The sequence below is a fragment of the Alexandromys fortis genome, unplaced genomic scaffold (genome assembly GCF_014885135.2).
Source record: "Alexandromys fortis isolate MF-2015 unplaced genomic scaffold, M_Fortis_MF-2015_v1.1 scaffold_36, whole genome shotgun sequence".
NCBI lineage: Eukaryota > Metazoa > Chordata > Mammalia > Rodentia > Cricetidae > Alexandromys > Alexandromys fortis.
In genome coordinates this window covers 4,468,945-4,493,824 of record NW_026067915.1, presented here as the reverse complement: position 1 = coordinate 4,493,824, position 24,880 = coordinate 4,468,945, and the positions used below count along the sequence as shown (strand labels likewise).

General features: G+C 45.8%; 1 protein-coding gene across 7 annotated transcripts in view; it reads left to right on the top strand.

Moving 5' to 3' along the window:
- Positions 1-24,880, top strand: part of Tmem108 (transmembrane protein 108) — a 297,548-nt gene that overhangs the window by 162,881 nt on the left and 109,787 nt on the right. For 4 of the 7 annotated variants that reach the window (XM_050139491.1, XM_050139494.1, XM_050139492.1 and 1 more), the window contains one exon: positions 14-99. In XM_050139491.1, coding sequence (XP_049995448.1) covers positions 60-99 — 40 coding nt within the window. In that variant the 5' untranslated portion in view covers positions 14-59. The remainder of the gene's footprint in view (positions 1-13; positions 100-24,880) is intronic. The other 3 variants (XM_050139493.1, XM_050139496.1, XM_050139495.1) reach the window with 1 other exon arrangement.

Below are 24,880 nucleotides of genomic sequence, written 5' to 3'. Positions count from 1 at the left end.
CCCGTTTTCCTAGACAGAATCATGAATAAACTGGAGGACAAGCAGGACCAGATGATACCATGAAGAGAAGTTTACAGGCCCTCTATTGCCAACTGTTAAGTAAGTTCATGCCGCATTCGTTCTTTACCCGGAATGTGCCAAGGTTGTCAGGATCTTGGTGGGGGAACACTGGGGTTGGGTCGTTTCCCGTCTACATAAGCCACCAAGCATCAAGTCGCTCTCATGTCTTAGGCATCCGTCATACTGTAGACGTCATTATAATTCGAGTGTGACTTAGTTCAAAATGCACATCAAAAACATGATCATTCTTTGTTCCGTGGTACAATATAAAGTGTTGCCGCATGATCTTGTGTTGATTCCTCATGAGTAAAAACTGGTTCGTGGGTTGTATTTTCTCGATTTTTGACACATGGAACCTGATAGGCTTTGGGGACCACATGGCCTTTTGCTTGGAATTTGGTGTATAGATATGCATGATTCTCAAATAGTGAGTGGGATCAATGTGGTTTCTTGGTTTTTATGGCAGAATATGAGTATGACTTTCCGTGTGTTGCTCATGTGCTTTTGGGTTATGTCATAAAGAACCGTTCATGATGGTACTGGAGATTTGAATAGCTACTGAGTTGAATGGAAAACCCTGAGCAGTCCATGTTTTTGATGCTCTGGAGATCTCACTTGACACAACAGACACTGGCCACTCTGAGTCAAAGCGAAGCCACTGCATTGGAAACCTTGAGGATGGAGCACATTGTGTCTGTAGAGCCTGGTGGGGCGGTGGATGGAAGACAGGGCTTTCCTAAACCAAGCAGCGCCAGACTTTTGCTGAGTGGATAAAATGAATCAAATGAAAACGATTGAGATGCAAATCGCTAGGCAGTCAGCCCGCAGAGTTTCCAGCCCAGGTTAGATTGCTGTAGCCGCAAAGCTCTTTATCTACACACAGTTTGGGGCCAAGCGTTTTAATTGGCTCATTTCGGCTGCTGAATTCTAATCCCAGAAGCTCATAAGGCTAGTTCAGCCTGCTGGAAAGTTGCCAGGCTGTATGGGGACTTCTGTTCTTTTTCTGTTTCCTATGGGACCATAGTTCTCTCTCTCTCTCTCTCTCTCTCTCTCTCTGTCCCCCCTTCTCCCTCTTTCCCTCCCCCTCACTTTATAAAACACTTATTTGTTAGAGGGGGGCTTTACAGATTGAAGAGGCTATGCCATAAAGACATGAGTTCGTCTACCTTGATGAAAAAAGAGACCTGTGAAAGATAGTCTCTCCCCTCCCCCATCAACACATGTGTTACATCTCAAAGAAGGGACGGTAGGCTTCATTGCAGGAGAATTGGGGCACTGCAAGACAGCATAGCAGATTTGAGAGGTAGGAAAACGATTGAGGAATCCCCTGTGCTGATTGTGTGTCCCATGTCTGCCTATTACGTAAAGCCATGCATTATCTGAAAGGCATTAGATAAATTATTCTGTCATTCAGAGTTAGGCCCAATGCTGCACAGTGTCTCTTCTTCTAAACTCTAAAAGCTGGAGGGGTCAGACATCACCTGGACCGCTATAGGCACCAATGGTCCATGTTTGCAGAGATGCCAAGAGAATTCGGTAGTTAGGAGGTAGGTCATAACCGTCACTAACCACCACCCCCCATTATTGACGTGCATAATAACTCATATATGCTATTGGCATCCAGTTGTTAAGTGTGGTAGTGTGACTGTAATTGACCCCCCATAATCTTATAGGGAGTGGCACTATTAGGAGGTGTGGCTTTGTTGGAGTGGGTATGGCCTCGTTGGAGGAAGTGTGTCACTGTGGGGACGGGCTTTAAGGTTTCCTGTGCTCAGAATACAGCCCAGCGTCTGAGTTGACTTCCCATTGCCTGCAAGATGTAGAGTTCTCAACTATTCCTCCAACACCACACCTGGCTTTTACGTGGGTTCTGGGGATCCAAACTCAGGTCCTCATGCACCCACAAGTGCCTCTTCCTCAGGCTAGTCCAGTCTGGAGCTCGGATCATAGTGGGACTCCATAAGTATTTGACTTTATGATCGTTCTCCATAAAAATCTAAGATATCATTAATGTAAGATGCACTGTTATTGTGTGAGCCACTAAGAAAATGTTGCCTAAGCTTTCACATGCTGTCAATTCAACCTCACCCTGTGGAAACAGGTGCATGGGTAACAGGCATAATTAGTAGCTGGATTGTGGGTAATATAGTCCTCAAGCCTTTGCCACTCCGTTCTCCCTCAGGGCCAAGCCTCAGCAAGGCCATCCATAGTCCAGGATTCCGCTTCTGGTGGGTCCTCTGAAAGCTGGGGAGGGATCCGAGGAACTGTGGCATCACACACTGAAGTCGGCTTGTGTATTCTGTCTTCGTGTTTGCTTCGCCTGACAAGTGAGGGGAAATCTTCCCTTAGACTAAAGTCGGGAAAGTGATGTAAATTATAACGGGCACAACCTTTAGGTCCAAACAACCACTGACCCTAAATCTCGCCTTTCTGATGTTACAGGCAATCATACAGCTACTGAGGGGCATTCCCAAGGTTGGGGGAGTGGGAGCTTCACCCCTCATCCTTTGCAAAGGATGACACTGCCACTGTCTGGTCCTAACCGCCGTGGAGTGCAGCAGTGCTGGATTCTGGATAAAGAATGAATGAGTCCAAATCCTGGCGCTTCTAATTATTGGGATCAATTTCCAAACAAAACATAGCAATTAGAGCATGCTTCCATGGCTTAACAGCTGCTGGGCCCCCTCCCCAGGGCTTTGCCCGCCCAGCAGCTGATAAGTCTTGACCCTAATTAGTGATCGCTATGGGAACATGTTACAACTTGGGTTTCTATTTCTTCCTTGCTTCTTGCTTCGTGCTGAGTGTTTATTTATTTGTTTGCTTATTTTTTTAAAAAAATTAAACATTGGAGGCCAGATAGTTTTCCCTTCATGAAAAGATTCGCAAGGACTCTCTAGGGATAGGACAGGTCTCTGTATCTCTGCAGTCATTCACATACATCTAAGGCAGAAATGCTGTCCAGTGTGACCCTTAGCATACGCGGTCTTTAAAGGGCTCCTAATTGGTTTAATGCCTTTTACATTGTAGGTTGGGATTCTTAAATTTATTCAACTAAACGGTTCCTTTCTGCCAATGAAATCTTAAGATATTTTTCCACTGTCAGCAATGTCAGTAAAGACTGGAAAATAGCTTGATGCCTTTGACTGCCTTTCACCATAGAATTGCCAGGGAATATCCGAGAAAAGTTTTCAGAACCCTATTGACGCTAGTAAATAAATCCAGTCTTCTATATGAAAGACCCTCTGCTAAAATATATGGGAGGAGAAAATGTAGGGTTTGGATGTAGAGGATGTGCTCTGAGCTCTCCCCTATCCTCTGAGCAACTATGTAACTTCACAAAGTGCTTTCTCAACTGCGATGCCCAGATGAAAAGTACAATATCTACCTTGATATAGACTCCTGAGACATAAATGAAAAGGGCATAAAATAGTCCAGTGTTATGAAATGCCCTTCAAATATGAGCTGTTGCATTGTCAGCAAACGGTAATATTTAGTAAATAACCTTTATTTGCTTAGCAATCTTATTTTAAAGAAAGGAGAGAAATAGTCTCTATTACTCTGTCCAGATGCCAGCTCAGATGGGTCCCCCTCACCCTCACTCTACATAAAGTACCTAAATTGAGGAGATAGATAGATAGATAGATAGACAGACAGACAGACAGACAGACAGACAGACATTGCTTTGTTTGACAACGTTAAAATTTTGGAATTTTCTTCTGAAAAAGAGAAGGTTAAGCAGGGTTTGTTTTGTTGTCATTTTTCAATTTAAAAAGACATTTTCCCCATCAGTTCTATATTCATTTGTAATTGACCTCAGAGTTTTCAGAGACTTGAGTCACTGGCTATACTAATGTGTGGTAGATATTAGAGATTCTTGAGGGCAGAACCTATGAATCTTCCAAACCCAAGACCCATTGGCTCTGCAGCCTCTCCATCCAGTCCTTCCCTCCCTCCCAGCCCTGCCGCTGCTTGAGTCATTGGCAGCCTTTTCCCTGTGACTGCTCCTCACTGTGGCAGTTTGCCAGCCTCTCCCCTCCTGGGCTGGTCCTCTCCCACTACAAGTGTCCCAGCAGTGCCTCTCAGGTGAACTTGGCTTTGCTCAAACTGCACCAGGGCACTCCCAGGCACCATGGCTTGGGGAGTTACCCAGATAGCAAACCAGAATCGTTTCCTGGGTACCTGCTGGAGGACACCCCTGCGTTCCTATTTGCAGTAGAAGGTAAATGAGAGGGGAGGGCTGGGTGCTCTGAAGTGAAACACGGCACAGGAACAGTAATGACCAAAATGCCAGCTGTTCTGAAGATCTCTGTGAGGCGTGGCCAGCCCTCTACCCTGAGAGAAAGCCGGCGAGAGTGACAAGGGCAGCTTACCTGAGTACGTGGAGACCTAGCTAAGCAGTTCTCACCACAGCAAAGGGGAATTCCTCGGGAGAGAGGAGACTCGGATAAATGGTCAGCTCATTTCATTCGTATGTTACGGTTATTTTGACCATAAGTGTAAGTGTTAAATGATTGAACTAAAAAAATAAAATGCAATAACTTACTTCAATAGACTAGCTATAGAAATTTCATCCAGAAAAAAAAAATAACCCATATTTCAGTTGACCTGATATTGTTAGGATATTCACTTTTCTCATGGCAAGTGTAATAGAGAGAGATGTGAGTCCTGAGGGAACCCGGTGGGTCAGCTTATCAAAAAGGGTCCCCAAGAACAATGCATAGAACCATAGAGAAGTGGGCCTAGGGAGGGCAGGAAGCTCAGAAAGGGTGGGGCTTCTGTCTTACAAGCTCCAGTAGGAGACAGCTCATGCTTCGGACTGTCTCCTTTATGGAGGCAGAGCTGGAGTCTGTGTTCCTGGGTATGCCAGGTATCAATTGAGTAAGACAAGGGCAAGTCAGGCACTGTTCACTTAAGCTTGGGGATTCGCATGTTAACATACATGTCGAATGTTCAGGCTGATCCCATAAACACTGGGCCATTCTTCTTACTGTCCACATCACTTCTCTCCTCTGCCCTCCCATTTTTTCTGAGTGTAAATTTAGTAAGAGATCACATGTCTTCCGTTGCTGAGAACCTGATCTAGAGTAGCGGAGAAGGCTGGTGAAGGTTGGTGATAGGCAGTCTGCCGTTGATGCACCAACTGCACCCCTTGACCAGAGCTGTAATTGAAATTGCTCCTGTATAGAACCCCTACTTTATTGAAGTATAGTGATGAATATAACCGGGTATTTTATTCCTTTATTCCTCCCTTGTGCGACCTACATTTCTTTAGCGATGCCATCTCATAGATGAGAAGAAACTCTTCGGTTGGTGGTGATGGGAACTGAACACAGGGCCATGCACATGCCAAGCAACCAAGTTCTAAGTTCAGTAATATGGCTCCACAGGGGAAAGGTGCTTGCTGCCAAGAATGGTAACCTGAATTCAGTCCCTGGGACACATGTGGTAGAGGGAGAGAACTCTCAGAAGTTGTCCTCTGACCCCTATATAATGATGGGCTTTTACACACACACACACACATACACACACACACACACACACACACACACACACACACACCCCAAATAAATGTAACAAAAATTTAAATCATGAACTTATGAAAAACAAAATGATTTACATATTTCTAAGGCAAATTGCATTGTAACTATGAAGGAAGGAGATAGCTGTGCAATTGTTCCTGTGGGGACATCTTGATGGACACACATCCTTATGTATCCAATAAGAAATCAAGACCTTGGCTTCAATGCTCCATGAGACTGAGCTGGGTGGCTGCCAGGTAGTTTACTTTCGGAAGGGAGCAAAAGGACAGAATAAGGGAGGCGTTAAGAGACGCTGTTGCTAAATCTCAACAGACATTGACCAGGGTGTGGCCATTTGCTGCCCTTTTCTCTCATCTTCTGGAAAGAGCTTTGTTCTTTAGCTTATATGGAAATCATATATTGTCACAGTCAAAAGGAAACACACTAGTAATGGCCACATCTTAAATGGATAAATAAAGATACAGTGGCCACCCTGAGTGGATAGGCAACCTGGCCAGGCCCCCAGCCTGGTTGACATGAGGGAAGCAGCTTAAGTGCCTCCGAGGCAGGGTGCATGCTAGGTGTCCTCTCCTGTCCCCTCACCCCACCCCTGACCCGTGCCCAGCCACAGCAGCTTTGTTTCCTTTTCCTAGCGCCTTAGCCTGATCTCTGCTCATGGCTTTGGGGCCAGTCATTCATCCTCGCCTCCCTGTCGCCTGCAGTTCAGACCCTCGCCCCACACCCCAGCATGTCACATCCTAGTCTCTCGGCCACCTTGCCCTCAAGTTCCACATGGCATTCAGGTAAGCGATGCTTCTCTTGCCTGGATCTGTTTACCACTTTCGTGTCCCTCTGGACTGTCAGCTAAAAGCCAACACAAGCTATTTTCAGCCTGGCCCTTGGGTGTTCCACCCTCCCCTGGTGACAGTGGCATTAGCAGTGAAGTGAGCTAGACAGAGGAGCAATGGGCAGGCTGTTGGATAGTCAGAGAGAAGCACAATCACAATGAATGTCACATGTCTTCCCAGACATACAACACAAGGCTCATTTAAAACAATTTTTTTTCTGGGGGGCTGGAGAGATGGCTCAGTGGTTGGGAGCATTGCCTGCTCTTCCAAAGGTCCTGAGTTCGATTCCCAGCAACCACATGGTGGCTCACAACCATCTGTAATGAGGTCTGGTGCCCCCTTCAGGCCTGCAGGCAGACACACAGACAGAACACTGTATACATAATAAATAAATAAATAAATAAATAAATAAATAAATAAATAAATAAATTTTTTTCTGGTAGCTGCATTTGAGAAAAAGAAAAATAAACTAAGTGAAAAGAAATGAGTGAAATAAATTCAATTCCAATGTCGGTTTCTATTTACTACAATGTACTGTGTCCTTACGTGACTCTGGTCTCAGAACCGTGACTAGGGGCACCAAGAGAAGGAAGAAAGGACAGACACATGGACAGAGAAGCTGGGATTGGATGGTCTGGGCTCTGATGGAGAAGCTGCAGCACCCAGGAAGCTCGGTGTGCTTGTTATATGTAGGTGACAGAGAAACGGGGTTATTGCTTATAGCTGAAGGAAGCGGGATTACATACAGATAACCAAGGAGACGGGGTCAGTATGCACAGCTGAACGAGGAGGTGGGTTTAGCTAATCTCATAGAAGCAGTCTCTCTAGTGGAGCAGTCTGCAGGCCTTAAACATCTAGAAGGCAAAAGTAAGAAAGGCATGGTGCACATTGTCTGTGCATACTGTTGCCCTTTGCACCAGAATCCGAGGAAAGCCTTGCCCTCCCTCTGAGCTCTCCCTGGGGAATGTTTCTCCACTCCCATGGGCCTGTGACATCGGGGTCCTTGACAATGCTGTGTTCGTGTCAAACAATGCACATCCACTCGGGACTCCCCTCAGCGCCTGCACCCGTGCATCTGGAATACTGTTTCAGTATGAGGTCAGCACTCCAAAGTGCTTAGTCACATTGCCCTCCTCTACGTGCTCATACCAGTCCTTGGAAGTCTCCTAGACAGTGTGCAACACATTTCAATTTAAATACTAATTTTTTGTCCTAAGTGTTTGGCATTTAGATGTCATAAAATTGTTAGTTGCCAGGGGGATGCTGCTGGGAGCTGGCTCAGACAGTAAAATGCTTTGCCACTCTAGTGCAAGGACATGATTCTATCCCAGCATCCCTGGAGAATGAAAGCCTGTATGGTGAATTATTATTATTATTATTATTATTATTATTATTATTATTATTATTATTATTATTTTGGTTTTTCAGCACAAGGTTTCTCTGTATAGCTTTGGTGCCTGTCCTAGAACCCCCTCTGTAGACGAGGCTGGGCTCGAACTCACAGAGATCTGTCTGCTCCTGCTTCCCGAGTGCTGGGATTAAAGGTGTGCACTACCACTGCTTGGCTTGGCAACCCATATTATAACCCCAGGGTTAGCAAGATAGAGACAGGAAGATCCCTATGACTTACTAGGTGGCCAGTCTAGGTAATCAGTGAGCTCCAAGTTCAGTGAGAAACCCTGTCTCAAAACACAAGGTGAAAGGTGATACAATACACCCAGCATCAACAGCTGGCCTCCATGGGCACACATGCAGGTACTCACACACACATACTTGCATGCTCATACACACAAAAAAACATACATACATATGTTCATATACACAAACACACATACAGATACAAAATGGATAATTGGAAAAAGTAGGTTTTTTAAATGAATTAAAATTAAGGGATATTTTAAAAACTTGTTCTTCTATTACACTAGCAACATTTTGGGTCTGTTTCAAATGCTTCAGACTGTTGCTTATGAAGGCCCTTGCAGCTCCTCCTGCCTTGTATCACTGTGTGGGGACAGAGTCTCATGCGGGCAGAATCCCTGAGACTGTGCCTACAGATTGTCAACTTCTTGCCTGACAAGTAGGGAGAAAGAAATGGAGAGATCATTTTAAGACCTTGTGAGCTATGTTGCTTAATCCTGGTTTGGTCTAGAAAGGGCAAAGGCAGTGCCCTCACAAGTTATCCAGGGCCAAACACAAAACCTCCTTCTGGAGACATCCCCCAAGGCATAGAAAAGAGATGGACCCACAGAGTGCAGGCTGATTCCAGAGGCTTCATACCCTCACCATGGAGATATAGAGGCTTCTCTGCAGCAAGATGGATTTCTCAAGTCTCTGTAAAGCCCTGTTCTGAGGAGGTGCATTCTTAAGGAGAGGGCTTGGTCAGCCTCACCCCTTCAGGCAAAGCCTCTGCATGCTAGCTCCTCCTGATTTTCCCGCTACAAGCTTATTACTCACAATTCCTAAACATATTGTTTCATGATCTGTAAGTCCCTCAGGAGAAGAACAGGGTCAGTGGTTATGTTCTGAGTCATCGATGTCACAAGCTTCAGTCATGGCTCTAAGTTAATTACAAGATGACAGTTCTCCGCTAAAGGCATTAGCAGACTAACTCTAATTGAGATGTCCAGGGCCACATGCCCAGATGTCCAGGGTACCTGATAGACACAGCACTGTAGCTTGACCAGGCGGAAGTTACCAAGAGTTGAACCTTCCACAGAGAGAGCTAGCAGGAGAGAGGTCTTTCCCAGTGGAATGAACTGTCTAGAATGGAATCCTTAGAAGAAAACATGACTTTAGAATCTTCTTTGTAACTCCTGAGGAGACTAGGAGGTTCCTTCTGTTTCCATTTTCTTTTAACACACTATTTTTAAAAGACAGTTCTGTGCAGCCCTAGCTGATCTCAACTCAAGGTAGTTCTCCTGCCTCAGCCTCGTAGGTGCTAGAATTACAGGCATGTATCCCTCTATGCCGGGCTTCTTTGGGGAGAAAGTGGGAGGGTTATCTTACATAGACCATGCTGACCTCAAACCCTGATGAGGCTAGCTTTGGCCTGCTCACAGTGCCTTTACCTCCTGGGTGCTGACATTACTACACCACACCCAGCCTCAACACGCTTTAGTGTTTTAACAGCCTCTAGGGGTTAGTCAGTCTTGATGCCTGCACCCCATCCCAAATCTGTGCGAAGATACAAGTATCAGGATTGACTCTGAACTCAGATATTGGCTGGGCAATATTTGGTGCAAAAAATTATTGAAACTGAGAGGCATGAAGGCATCAGGCCATTTCTTTCATAAGCCGATGAATCTGTAGCTCTCCCCCTCCACCCCGCTGGTGCCATCCTTATGTCTGTATTTTTAGAAATCCTAGGTTATTATAGAAACTGTGAAAAAAAGATGGGGAAAGAAATCTGGCTTCCAGTGTAACATCTGCCTAATTATTTCTTAGATTAAATTTGCCTTCATCCAGCCCTCAGCAGAGGCCACACCTGCCCCTGCTGCTCAGTGGAGCTCCTGCCCTTACCAGGTTGCCAAGGGAACTCCTGGATGATGGGGAAGTTTTGTGTCATTGCTGGCTCTCCTCCTCATCCAGCTGATTCTGGGTACCCACTGGGTCTGTGGAGTAACGCAAGGAAAGGGCACATGGAAGGGTGGATAGCTGGCACTCAGAGTGTGAGGTGCCCTTCACTTCCCTACATAGATTTCCTCCCTTTCTCCATTAGCAGGCCAATCTTCATCTGACTCAGAAGCCTCCTCTAAGCTCAGCTCAGGGTTTCCTGCTTAGTCTCTGTGGATAGCCTCTTCCACAAGGAGTTTGATTGGCTCTCTCATAAGCCCTCAGCACTGAAGGCCTTCCCTCCACAGAACGCTTACCTAGCACAGTGACAGGGATGCTGACTCTCCTTGGTTCTTTGGGTGTTGCCTCAGCTCAGACTCCACAACTGAGCTGGTGTTACTGGCACAGATTAAGGTTGAATGTTCTAGATGCTTGTGGACATCATGGATGCGATGTCACCAGCCAACACTGTCTGCAGCCAGGTTGCTTTCCTTCTGCATGGCCTTAGCTCCCCCACATCCTCAGTGCCCGTCTCCATGATTCTCCTCTGACAAGCAGCTTACTAGTCTTTTAGTATGCAGTATTCGAAAAAGTGCAAATAGTTTCTCTCCTCCCTCCCTCCCTTCTTTCTTCTTTCCTCTCTTCCTTCCTCCATTCTTTCCTGTCTCTTTTCTCTTCTATTTCTTTTTTTAAAGTTCGTATTCCTGCAGGAAAAGGTTAATTCGGTTTCGTGAAGAGAATGGAAGTGATAATAAATATTTTGCAAAGCTATGTATGCTGGCACACACCTGTGATCCCAGCACACAGGAAACCGAGGCAGGAAGAGTGTGAGTCCCAGGTCATAGCAATATCCTGTCTCAAAACCAACCAATTTCTCAGTTTAAAGAAATAGGGGGGAGCCAATGAGGCAGTCATTGCTGAATGCAGAATTATTATAAACAGGCATATGAGCAGATGGAGAAGTTTATGAACCATCCTCACTCTTACAGTGAGAACTCATGATAACTTGAACAGTTTGACGTCACTGTTTTGATTTGCTCTTTAATAAATTTACTATAATAGCGTAAGAATCTTCAGAGACCCACACCGGAAAGCAGTCTGAAAGTGCTGGTGGTTTGACATTTGAAGAATTGCAAACATCCTGCAAAAACCCCTTTATTGACCCCTGGGCGTTCTCTGTTTACTACACAGTTTGTCACGTGTCCAGCGTCTGAAATTCAGCAATGGCTCTACTCATTGTCCCTAAGTGTTTATAACAGAAAGACTTGGGAGAAAGCAGCCACACCCTAGTGATGTGTTTTCAAGTTCAGCAAAAGCACCTACACTAATGAAATCAGTACTGAGTTTTCTGTTGCCATGACTACTCTGTTGCCGTGGATACTCTGTTGCCATGCAAGATAGCCCTGAGCATCCTTTTCCTGCAACTGATGACATTTCAAACTATGGACTCGGCTACCAGAGGCCCCATTTTTTTAAATGCTCCTTTGACCTGAATATGTTTTCTCTTAAGGAACTGAGAACTTTTAAATTCTGAATATGTAAGTGATTAATATGCCTGCGGTAGAAAAGTTTAGTAAGAAAAATAAATTTTAATTTATGAAAAATACAGTAGCTATATATACATATTTAAGCCTCAAAAAAAATGCCTTCTTGGAGTGTTGGTACAGTAATCTAGAAATAGAAGCCTCGGGCTCATGTGTATGCAGGCTGTGCTGATGGCAGACTGTACATTATACCCCCGGTGTCAGCCAGTCCACTTGTGCGGTTGGCAGTAGCTCATCAGGAGTGTTTTTCAGTATGTTTTCAGATTTTCAGAAAGGTGTGTAATGGGGATGATCAGACTACTTTGGGTCTTCCCCGCTTCTGCAAGGAACCCTGAGTGCAGCTGAGTCACACAGTGCATCATCATGAACACTATACCTGGAAGGGGAAGGAGACTTTTTAAAATAGCCGTCTTCTCAACCTCGATATACTTCGCTTCTCAGTTTTCTTCCTTTTTCTCTCTCTTCTTGAAAAACAGGTGGATTGGACCTGGGGCCATTGTTTTAAAAATCATAGAGCCGCGATTCCTGGGGCAAGAAGCCCTGGGCTTCTGTTTGTGCGTTTCTGTTGAGGACTCTTATTGACCGAGCAGCCCTACTGGGTGGTAGTAGTGAGCTGGTGGCCTTTCAGGACCGAAGTCGGTGCACAGCCAGCGATTTCTGTAACTGAATCAGATCGGAGGATGCGCATGCCTGCACACAGCAAAGATCTGAGTGCCTTTCTCAGCTCTGGGGGAGTCGTACAGTCAACCAGTAGATAATTGGTTGTATTTTTGTTTGGTCGGTTGGTTGGTTGGTTTTGGGTTTCGTTTTTGTTTTGTCATTGCCAATGACAACACCTAAGCCACCATGGCCTAAAATAAAAACAATTCATTTATTTTTTTAAAGATTTATTTATTTATTATGTATACAACATTATGCCTCGATGTATGCCCACACGCCGAGGAGGGTGCCAGATCTCAGGACAGATGGTTTTGAGCCACCATGTGGTTACTGGGAATTGAACTCAGGACCTCTGGAAGAGCAGTCAGTGCTCTTAACCTCTGAGCCATCTCTCCAGCCCCATTTATTTTTTTTTTAAAGTTGTTTTATTTGCTTAGGTTAAGGTGTGTTAAGAGGTGCGTGTGTGTGTGTGTGTGTGTGTGTGTGTGTGCTTGTGCGCATGTGTGCACATGTGCCACAGTTTGTCCGGAGATCAGAGGACAGCTTCTGGCTGTCCTCTCCAGCCACCTGCAGGATCCAGAAACTCAACTAGGGTTGTCAGGCCTACACGGAAGTGCCTCAACCTGCTGAGGCATCTCTCCAGCCCACAGAGGTTTGTTTCTCACTCACAGGTCTCAGCTCTGACCACCTCTGAGGTGCACTCAGGAACTGAAGGTTCTTCCATCTCACAATCCGACCTTCCTCAGTGCCTGACCTCCATGATCATGACTGAAACAGGAGAGACCACATCTGTCCCCTCCCTAGCCTTGAGGTGACATACATAAATATCAGCTATACCATGTGGCTCTGAACGCACAGCCCCCTCCAGATGCAGGAAAGCAGGGAATGTCCGTGGTTTGGCATCCCCTTACAGGGGCAAATCTGCTACGAGAGGGAAGCACACATCATGAGTAAAAACCTAGTCATTTTTATATTCTTTGCATTAATCATAAAACTCCAGCTAGAGAGTAACTAATAAAATGAGACAGCCTGTCAAGTGTTGGATTTGTCTGACAGCCTGTAGCATGAAGAAAAATTAAGACCGTCAATGTGTCTCTCAGACACAGCAAGTTCTAATCCGGTTGCCATGGAGCTCCTAAGCACTGTGTCGTTATGATGGCCTCCCATTATGGGGTTCTGTTGCCATTACTGTCATCATCACCACCACGTCTCCTGGTGTGGGTGGGTGTCCAGGAAATCCATGAATGAGTGATCAGAAATACTGTAATTTCACCTTTTGACAGACTTGTGAGGGAAATATTACTTTTCTGAAGTTGAAAAGAAAATTGTGAGACATTTCCACTCTGCTGCATTGAAAAGGATTGAAAGACTAGGAAATGTGGGGTGAGTGGAAGTGGGGCCACTATCTAAGATTATCCACATCGCATGCTGCATGACATAGGGACAGCCCTTACATTGCGGGCTGTGGTGATGGGTCCCCCTGGAGTATGTGACTAGCCAATGGAGGACCTGAATGAAAATTTCAGCGGAGGAATAATTAGGAATAACAGAAGCTCGTGGTTCTGCCACCATAGCTCAGCTGGTGGCTTCCTTTTGGGCTGGACTGAGGTTAGCTCAGATCAGTCCTTTTCTTGAAACCATCTGTGAAGAAGTCTTGTGTCATATAGCAACTGTTGTTATTTTTCTGTGGAGAGATGGGAAGTTAAGAGCTGAGAGAGAATTACAAGAAGGGGAGAAACCATGGAGGGTGACGGGCATAGAATTCTGCCCTCTTTAGAACCACATGGATGGATGCACAGCCTCTCTGGCCTCTGATTGTTCATCTTAAAGACAGGGACTTAGACAAGCTCTGTGTGTCCATTGAGGAAGGCAGAGAAGCTCGCTGAAGGAGGTGCAGTTTGCCTAAAAAGTACAGTTCTGTGGTAGCCCATGGCAAGAGCAAATCACCTAAAGGTCAGAAATGCTGAATTCTGATTCTGCCCATGCTGGTAACCTGCTCTCAATCCTTTTACCTACTGAGCTTTGCTGGACCCACTTAGAAAGTGTTTTCATTCATCCACCAGCATTAGGTTTCTAGAGGAAAAGAAGCAATAGAATGAATTCTACTAAAGGAGAATTATCGGATTGGTTATATGCAATGCAATCTGGGTACTCGGACAATAGCTGGATGCATACAAGAGAGGTAACACTTCAGTCCGTATGGCTGGATGCCTCAGTAATCCCTTCCTAATGCCAAGGGCCTAGAAGATTCCTGGAGAGCCCCTGATAGGCTCCGATGTAATATCAGTGACAGGCAGCTCAGCAGCAAGACAAGTTGGGTAGGTGACCTCACTACCAAGATGTGAAGGCAAGCCAGCAAAAGCAGAAGCATTTCCCTTAGGCCTCTTTAGATCTGGGCATTCTGAGAAGGTGCTGCCTGCGTTTAGGGTAGATCTTCTGACTTCAGATAACCTAATTGAGAAAATACCTTCCACGTGGGCCCAGAGCCTTGCCTCAGGGATGATTCTCGTACCATCACAGCACCTACGAAAACACCAAGTAATCTGTAGAGTTGCTCCTTCTGTTAAAGAGGGTAATGTGAAAAACAAAAATGGTGGCTTGGGTGTCATCAAGTCTACACATTGCAGTTGTTTTTTTTTTTTTTTTTTTAAATAGCATCAGAAAGTGAGTGTAAGTGAAGACAATGTGAGGTCTTCTCCCTTTAGCTCTCCCCCATCATCACTGCTTAGGCAAGTCCTTACCTTTCCTGTTGTGGCCAGGGTCACGCAGAAAACTGAAGCACGGTGCCCCTCTAACCAGCTTTGTGAACCCCACCCCGGCTGCAGGAGGATTCCCCTATGCCGCTCATTGACGTCACCTGTTCTCATCATTGCCATGTTACTGCTGGTTAGCTGTTAGTCACCTTGACAGATGTGCTCTCGGTGGCTAGTGGACGTTGCTCAGGGGTAGTCATTATGCACATGAAAGAATATTTTTAGGACAGTAATGGGTCTGATCTCGCAGAGCTTCTGGTAAATTCTGTAGAGTGTGGGAAGTCACCCATCAGAAACTTGAAAGACTAAATTGTAAAAATGGTTGCAGCATCAATGGGAGTTCAAGCATGTCTGTGAAGGAACATGGAAACAATGTTTGGTGAGTATTTGCAGGCCAAGTGACTGTCCAGAAACAGATAGTGCCCGTGACAGGGGAAGCCAATGTGCAGGCCCCTCGATGACTGTGACTTTGCCACGACAGAAACCTCCACTGAGTAGCTAGAGTCATGTAGTCCATGTTAAATAAGCCATGTGAGTAATTCCAGAAAGGGATCTAAATAGAAATGGCTCCTGTGTGTAACCTGATGCTCAAACACCACATGTGAAGAAGCTGAAATTGACAACCCAGCCAAGGTCCCAACCACATCCACTCGAATCTGCATCATCTTGAGACCAACCAGAAATGGGGATTTCTTACTGGGGAGGCATTCAAATAAGCAGCCTCCAGGTGGTTATGGATTAACTTACCAAAGAGTTGCCTGATATATAAGGAATCAAGCTGAGATGTGCAGGAGTCAGCCAGATAGAGGGTTGATTGATTGGCTGACTACCAATTAATTATCGGGTACCAAAACATGAACTAGTTTGTATTGTTACAGTCCACTGGTGTCCAGTAAACTACTCTGTAACTGAGTGGCTTAAATGCTCATTTGTTTTGCTTGGAGATTTTGTGGACTGGGAGCTGGGGGTACAGGAAGAATGGTTTGTCATCTCTGAGTCATCTGAGCCCTCGGCTGGGACCTGGGGACTGCGCTGGTTCACTAGTTGTCTGCTGCAGCTCTCAGCTGGCTTATGTCGCTGTGATTGGGACCTCACCTGGGTTAGCCATCCTTTACCCTTTCACATATGGTGACTGGTCCCTCAAGTATCTGTAGGAAGACTCTGACAGAACCCAAGTGACGATTGCTCACCCAGCCCTAGAGTGGCACAGCATCGCTTCCATGGCATTCTGGGGGAAAAGGGACAAGGAGTTTTAACTCTTGAACACTAACAAGTGCTCTGAAAGAGCACTTACTACTGAAAATATTGGCCCAGCCATTCTAGAAAAAGACTGTCATATTATGAAAAAACTAGAAATGAGTAGATGCGAAATGATCTAAATTGACCAGCCAGAACTAATTAATTATGTAGTCTAGCCAGGTGGGTTGGCACATACCTATAATCCCAGCACTGAGGAGGTTTGAGGCTGGAGCATCACTGCAAGCTGAGAGCCGTGCTAGCCCACATAGCAATTTCCAGATCATTCAGGACCACATATAAGAAGGTTTAATGCATCTGTAATTTGGGGGGGGTTCAAAAAAAACAGAGTAGAGGCTGGGTGTGGCGGTACATGACTCTAATTCCAGCACTGAGAAGCAGAAGTAGGCATATCTTTGTGAGTTTGAGACTTTGTCTCTATAGAGTGAGTTCCAGGACAGACAGGGTGACAATAGTGAGACTTTCTGGTGGGAAGAATAATGTGAGGACATAATGACTTGGAATATTTTCTAGAATATGTGAAAGATACAAATAATATATGAATGCTCAGATTAAGGTAACAAAGTGCCAAGAAAAGTTATATAACAAGAGCTTCACACTCAAACAGATGAGCAAAATTGTCTCAAAACAGTCCAGACATAAAGACTCCTAACAAAGGATTATCATTTACACTGATGGGTGACTTCTAATGAGTATTTTACAGTACTGATAGCAAGTGACTGCCAGTTTTGGATTAATGGGTCTGTGAAATAATCTTTTAAGAGGTGTGGCAGTTTGAATAGGTATGGTTTTCCTAGATTCATGTGTTTTGATAATTGATTCATAGAGAAGGCACTGTTAGGTGGTGTGTGGCCTTCTTAGAGTAGGTGTAGAGTGTGTCACTGAAGAGGCAGGCTTTGAAGTCTCATATGCTCAAGCCATGCCCAATATAGCACTCAGACTCCTGTTGCCTATGGATCCAGATGCAGCGCTCTTAGCTCCTTCTCGAGCTTCCTATACACTACCATGCCTCCCTTCCCACCATAACAGTAATGAACTGGATCCCTGAAACTGTAAGCTAGCGTCAACTAAATGTTTTCCTTTATAAGAGTTGCTGTAGTCATGATGTCTCTTCACAGCAAAACCCTAAGACAAGATGAGAGGGCAACAGAAGCAGTTTTGGGTTTTTAACAGCATTTTCACAGATTATGAAGATATTGAGTTAAAAAAAATCTTCCAAAGATATGCTTTAGAAAGAAGAAAAACATTTCCTAGAAAGGACAGTCATATTCAAACCAAGTATGGTGGCACACACTGGTAATCCCAGTGCTTGAGAGGCAGAGGCAGGAGGATCTCTTTGAGTTTGAGGCCAGCCTGGTCTATATAGCAATTTTAAGAACAGCCAGAGATACATAGAGAAATCCTGTCTCAAATAATAATGATTTTAGCAATGAAGTGTACGAGTATGAGAGTGAAATCTTTTCTTCATTACGCAGTATGATAATGCCTGGCCTGCAGAGCTGATGAAAAGCAAGCCTATAACATACTGTAACTACTCAGAGGAATTTGGAAAATTGAGTCATTTAAGTTTCTTGTATCATTCTAGAAGATAGAAAAAGCATTGATTTTTCTTAGACAAGGTAACATTGCCACAGAGGGGGCAAAATTTCAAGGGGACCACTAAAACGGTAGAAATAAGATTTATGAATTCCAAACTAGTCAAATCTACTCAAGAGAATAAGAGTAATAGAGTTTTCAGAGCCCACAATCAAGAAGGGAGAAAATGGGGCAGAGAGAAAGTTGGGTAAATAAAACAAGGCAGAAATAACCCCAAATATCAAAAAGTACAATAAATATAAATGAACCAAACTAACCAATTAAGTGTCCCACCACTAAATTTATAAAACCATACCTTATTAGAAATTAGAAAATTAGAAAAGGATGAAAGACAGAAGTTGCTCAGTTCAGCTTACTGATGACCACAGTTGTGGCATTGCACCTTAGTGGAAGGGATGGTTGAACATAATATCTACAAAGGAAACCATGTCTATATCCGTCAATCCTGATGTCAAATGCCTACAAGACGCACTACATCCTCTTACCTGTCTTACCTTTTTACCTAGGGTAGAGGCAACTGGAAGTCTTTATTGATACCTCTTTTGAGGTCGTGTCTCATATTCATGACCTGGGTCTTCTACACTGTATTATCCAGTAGCACCTCTTCCATGACCCAAAATGTCACACTCTGGTGAGGGACGAAGTACTTGTGGGTTGTTGAAGGATTAACTGTAGACTCGTAAACCATCCCAGAGTTGCAGGAGATGAGGCAGCATCATCAAGAATTTATCAAAGTGATTAATCTCCATTGCTGTGGACAGATTACATTCTCATTCTGTCGCCGAGAGTTTATAGCCAGCTTCTGAGTCATTGCAAATGTATTATTAATAATCCTTAGGAAAGCAGGACAGTGTTGCCTGATTTTGGAGCGTTGCTTGAACAGTGGAGCCTGGCTTTATAACAACTGTGACTCTGGCAACTTCATCTTCTTGAAACAAAATCTGAAAAAGGATCCTGTTTCTCCTTCCCAGTCTTTGGCTCCACTTATCTTTCATTTGATACTATATTAAAGCTGGCATTGACAAATTAGGCTGAAACCTTGATCTACCTCAGCCCTCCTTCTCTTTGGGAGTCATTATTGAATAAAGAGAAAAAAGAGATAGACATTAGTAATGACACTGGTTCGTTTGTCTACACTGGGTAAGTCAGTGCTGGGAAGCTGGGAACTGGGAAGAACGATGCGATTCGGGAGATAAGTGCGGGGATTTCTCTTGCAGATGGTACCCTGTGTACTGAGTACCCAACACTGAGCAACACCCCTCTTATAGAAGTCAGTGGTCCCAGCAACCTTTGCCAGAACCCCAACATGGAGGAGGATCCAGTAGGGAAGGGATCTTCAATAAGAGGAGTTGCTTTGTGTCTTCCCTGGGGACCTTACAGGGAAAGGTGAGGGTGGAGCAGGTCTCAAGCCTCTGAATCCCATAGTAAAAATGCCTCTCATACCTGCTATGTGTTAAATGTCCCCCTCCCAAACTCACCCTGTAAAACTGCTGAGGTGACATTATCAGGACGAGAGCACTTCTGGAGGTGAGTAAACCATGTGGGTGGAGCCTTCACACCCATGCAGGGCTAGTGCTCTTATTACTGGAGCCCCAGAAAGCTCCATCAGCCCTCCCACTGTGAGGACACAGTGAGAAGACTTGTCTGCAGCTGCCAGAGAAAGTCATCTGAGAATTAGACTACCTTTCCTGCTTTCAGAAGCTTCTTAGGGCTCCTAGATCTAATAAACTGTATCGGTAGTGCCAAAGAGGAGCCCAGGAGGCTGTGTGCTGGAGAAGATCGTGCATTTTCTATGCCTGACGCTACCGTTTCCTCCTTTTCCTTCATTATTAAACGGGAGGAGGCATGCCTGCATCTGGGATGCTCAGAGAGGCAGTATAGTGCAAAGGTCAGCACAGCGGTGTGTGGGGTATCTGGTACCCACATTGACTCTTCTCTCACCTCACTGCCCCCACACTCCTCTGGCTCCCCTATTCCATATAGGATTTTGCTGCAGGTGTCCAATAATTTGAAGTCAACGTCTTTATGGTACCAGGGTTTGTTATTGAGCATAGATCCCTGTTAGTTATAGGCCAGTACCTCACGGGGGTCCTTGTTGCTTCAGGAATTATTCTGAGAGAAAAGATTTCTCCTTAGAGTTGCTGTGAAAGGAACAGTCTGCTGAAGGGAAGCACCTCTGCTTCTGTGTGTCTGGAGAGACCTTAAAAGAATTCAAGTGCAGGGAGAATTCAGTTCAAGGGAGAAGGAAATTTGCCCTTTGTGCTCTAGTGAAATGAAGACAACAGATGTTTTCAGTGTGACAGGCTCACTTGCCCTTGAGTGAGCAGACAGCCCTATCCCTGTTTCTTTTTCCTTGGCTCTCTTTTGCTTACCTTCTCCTTCATTTATTTTGCCTCTTAAAGTAAGCGTACAAAGTCCTGGCTTTCCCTACGGCACTTCCACACATCCATGTCCTGTGACCTGACTTCACTCTGTCCTTTGTCACAGCTTTTCATCCAGGCAGGCAGGCTCACTCCCCTTTCTCCTTAGTCTCCAGTAACACCTGCCTGCCTCTTAAAGAATCCCTGCTCCTGAGTCGAGGTCCTCACACTTCAGTGCTGCAATGACTTTGCGCTCTGACGGGGCTGTTCTGATTTGCTACTCAGGCTTCTGCAGCCTGGAATGAGAGGCCATGCCTTGCTTCCCGAGGACTGGACTTAGGGTGCTGTGCATCCCCCATATGGGGTTCTAGAAGAACCGCTCCCTTATGAAATACTTGAGAAAACACTGGAGGAAGCTATTGAGAAGTGGGGAGTCTGATGTTCGGGGCTCGCCTCCCTTCATGACTCAGCTGTGGAATGCGTAGGAAGCACACGCTTCACGTCTTTATCTTAGCAGAAGGTAGCATCATTCCTCCGGTGCAGATGAAGAAGCAGAGGCCCAGTGAGGCTAAGTCATACACTTGGGGTTAAGTTGGCTGCAAGTAAACAGTATAATTAGCCTTCACCCCCTAGTTTCTGGCTTCAAGCTCAGGCCTCCTTTGGCTAATCTATATCTGTACTTAGAGGGAACATATGAGCCTTGCAAAGAAAAGGGTATATTTGAGTCCTGACATAGGACTTGGTGACTTCTAGAAAGACTCTTTACCACTGGTGCAAAGGAAAGTCTCCAGTACCCAGAGAGTGGGTATGATTTTTGTATTAGTCTGGCAGGAGCTGAGTCCTCCAGAGGACAAAGAGGCAGTTCTAGGTTGCTCTGAACAGGTGAGTTCTCAGGCTCTAGGCTCCTTAAGACAGAGCCCAAGAGAGAACCTGCTGAGCTCAGGGTCAAGGAGACTTGGAACTGATTTTGTGGACGTGACAGCACAGCGAGGCCCCTACTGTGTAGGACAACACAACAACTTTGCACTCATGTACACCTTGAGCTTGCTGTTGGGCGTCTGCCTAACACTTAGTCCAGTTCGCAAACCTGCATTCGTTGTCACTCGTAAACTACCCACTCACAACTGTTTAGACCTTGCATCTTTTTCAGTAAGAATACGAAGCACCTACTGTTTGCTCAGCATTATTCTGGTAGCTAAGATCAACAAGACCTCTGGAGCTTGTAAACTATCAGGGAACTAGAAAATAATAATAAGCCGGGCGGTGGTGGCGCACGCCTTTAATCCCAGCAGAGGAGGCAGAGGCAGACGGATCTCTGGGAGTCCGAGGCCAGCCTGGTCTACAAGAGCTAGTTCCCAAAAAAAAAAGAGCTAGTTCCAGGACAGACAGGCACCAAAGCTACAGAGAAACCCTGTCTCAATAAAAAATATTATTATTATTATTATTTGTCCCAGGAGAACCCCACTATGGAGGGAATTGGTGACGTTATCAGTATAGCAGGTGGCAGGTCGCACTTGGTTCTGTGGTCAAGAAAGACATCCCAGGAGGACATTTCAGGCTGAAATATGAGTGACAGAAAGCCGCCTTCCCTGGCCAAGATGAGGAGAGAATATTCTAGGAAAGGGACATGATGAGCAAGGGCCCCAGGGACGTGTTTGGGTGTCTCTGGAACATAGTAAAACAATCTGGAACCCCTGGGTACACAGAACCTGGGCGAGAGGGGCCGTTTGGGTTTTAAATGCAGATAATCAAGGCATGATGGTTAGACTTCATTGTCAACTGGACTGGATTGAGAAGGACCTAGGGCATCAGCGGAGCACTCCTCTGGAAGTGTCTACAAGGACATTTCCAGAAGGTATTCCCTAAGGAAGGAATACTTAGGACACGCCTGCATCCTTGAGGGAACCTTTACAAACAGACTGTCACAAAGTCACACCTCTCTGGGTACCACGGAGGTTAAAGGCCATAACAGACATGGCCACCATTTAATTTCTCAGATGCTTTTGTTCTGTCTTCAGCATGAAACATTGAGACCGTTTCCCTGATGCATCGCCACGCTTTTGACTGAACACCTGTGCCTATTCTCTGGGTCCTCGCTCATCTCATAGACTGACAGCCCAGGTGCAGTAGAAGGGTGATGTGGGAGTGATTTCTTATTAATTAAGAAACTGCCTAGGCCCCTTGATAAGGCCCACCCTTAGGTGGGTGGAGAAAACAGAGGAGAATTCTGGGAAAAAGAAGCTGAGTGAGGAGTCGCCATGATGCTCCCACTCCAGACAGACGCAGGTTAAGATCCTCTCTGGTAAGCCAGCTCTTGGGCTACACAGAATTTTAGAAATGGGTTTGAACAATATGTAAGAGCTAGCCAATAAGAAACTGGACCTAGCCGGGCCAGGCAGTGTTTGAAAAAATACAGTTTCCGTGTAATTATTTCTGGGTATAAACTAGCCATGCGGGTGGCCGGGTGCCGGGGACGCAGCCCTGCCGCCGCTCCTATTTCAACAGAAGGGAAGTGGAGGAAGCTCATCAGAGTCAGGCTGCGATGCCTTTTCTCCCATTTATGTTTATCGGTTCTTCGTGAATTTCATATCATGCACGCCAACCCCACTTATTTCCCAGTTCTCCCTTATCCTCCCTCTGCCCCTGGAACCTCCCCATGAACAAAACAGAAAATAGAAATTAAAGAAAGAAAATCTTGGCTTGGAAGCTGTGGTGTGGCGTGGCGTGTCTCAGTTGAGCCACACAATCGCCCTTTTGTCTGACAGCTTCACGTGCAAATGTTGTTCCCTTGGGTCAAGGCTGCTTGCTTCTGCTGTAACATTGATACCAGACCCTCACCCGGACTCCTCTCAGACGTCCTGCTGCTGCCCCAATAGTGCAGATCCTGCAGCTTTGCTTCTGCGGGACTGGCCCCTTCATGTGCTCACTCCAGCAGTTCACAGAGAGGGTAGGCATTGCAGTGGGCCAGCTCAGGAGCCCGAGATCTGGGCCTGGCTGGTAGCTGAGTTGATCAGCCTGCCAGCTTTCCCACACCCATGCCATTGGGGCCAGATCTCCTGCATCCACATCATCGGGGCCAGCTCTTTACACCCACTCCCAGCCAGCTCTCCTGTGCTGCCCAGGCAAGGGGTGGGGTCAGAGCCATCTCTCCTGAGTCTACATCTTGCTGGCACCACCATGTGATGGCTGTGAGGGGTTGGCCTAGCTCAGCGTGGTACTCCGACATCAGCATGTCCTCAGATGGCAGCCCAGACCAAGGAGGTCAGCATGGACATCAACACAGACCCCTGCTGTAGAAAGGCCACAGACCCAGGCTTGGCCCTTGGCAGCAGCAAGGGTGCAGATATCACCATGGGCTCGGGTGGCAGTGCAGACCGGTCACATCGGGCCATTCCTCGTTCTTTTCGAGTCTCCAGATCTGCCTCTCTTCATAGTGCACAAACCACTTCTCTTTCTCTCCCGTCTCTCCACCGTATGCTTGCTCATCATAGTGGCACCCACCCCTGCCCACACCGGGGTGGCACAGGCCGGGCCTCTGTGGCCTCTGACTGTCTTGTGGCTGTGAGTCTTACAAACACTGCAGGCCTTGTCTCTGAGTCTCCTGGCCACTAGGAGGTGAGCTGTTCCGCTCTGTCCCATTCTCCTTACCATGACGGACTGAAGCTCTCGGGAACTGTCTGTCCTTCTTCAATCGTTTTTGTTAGGCATTTCAGCACAGCGACATTGAGCCTGGCTACTGCTGTCATCACTGGGAGAATTGCAGAGAAATAATATTCCAAAAACATAACTGGCTCCTTTGTGCAACCATTATATTGTTTATAGAGAGTGAGAGTCAGGACAACGTTACTAGTTAGGAGGGGATTACAGTGGTTACAGTGGTCAGGCACAGTAAAATGGACTGACGTGGTAGTCATGGAGATGACACAGAAAATCTGGAAACATTTTGGTCAAATCCCCCATTCCCACCCCCGTGGACAGGAATTGCTCATGTTCAGTCAGCCCTCATGGTCATCAGGGTAAAGATGTTTCAACCAGAAAGGTTTTAGGTCCAAAGTTCCCCGTTAGTTATTTGTGGCGCCGCTTGGCGCTAATTGAGCTTATAATGAAAGGGATTAGTAAACATTTGGTGACCTCAGTGTAGCCGGCTACGGCAGCATCTGTGGTCCTGGGGAAGTAGGAACAAAGGGAGGGTGGGAAACCATAAGGAAAAGCCAGGACTCCCTCTCAGAATGTGGGAGCTGTTTTACCACTCATCCACTCGTTAAATATGTAATACCTTCTGATCTCTGTGGACGTCCGTTCATGTCCGTGATAGATGCCACAGCCCTTTAATAAGACCTTTGAGTGGTTTGCACAGGAATAATCCAGGCCATTTCCTTAATGTGTTCCTGAAACCAAGACAGACATCTCTACTCTGCACGTTCACTCCTGAGACTTCCTAGTATCCTGAGGCAGAAACTATTCCTGGCTTCTGGGGTGTCAGGGTACTCCCTTCTTCCCTTTCCCAAGACCCAAACTATGTTGACTGATCATCGAATATCACCATTTTAAGACACTGTTAGTCCCAATAAATGTTGGTGGACTGAATTCCAAACATCTTAATGAAGCCATAAATCAAGAAAGCCCAGCAGCTTTCTTCAGATGTGCTTACAGCACGTTCTCCACAAGGTAGCGGTTTCCCGTGGTGTCACAGCGCCTGCGTCAGACACTCGCATGCTCTCCCACTTAGAC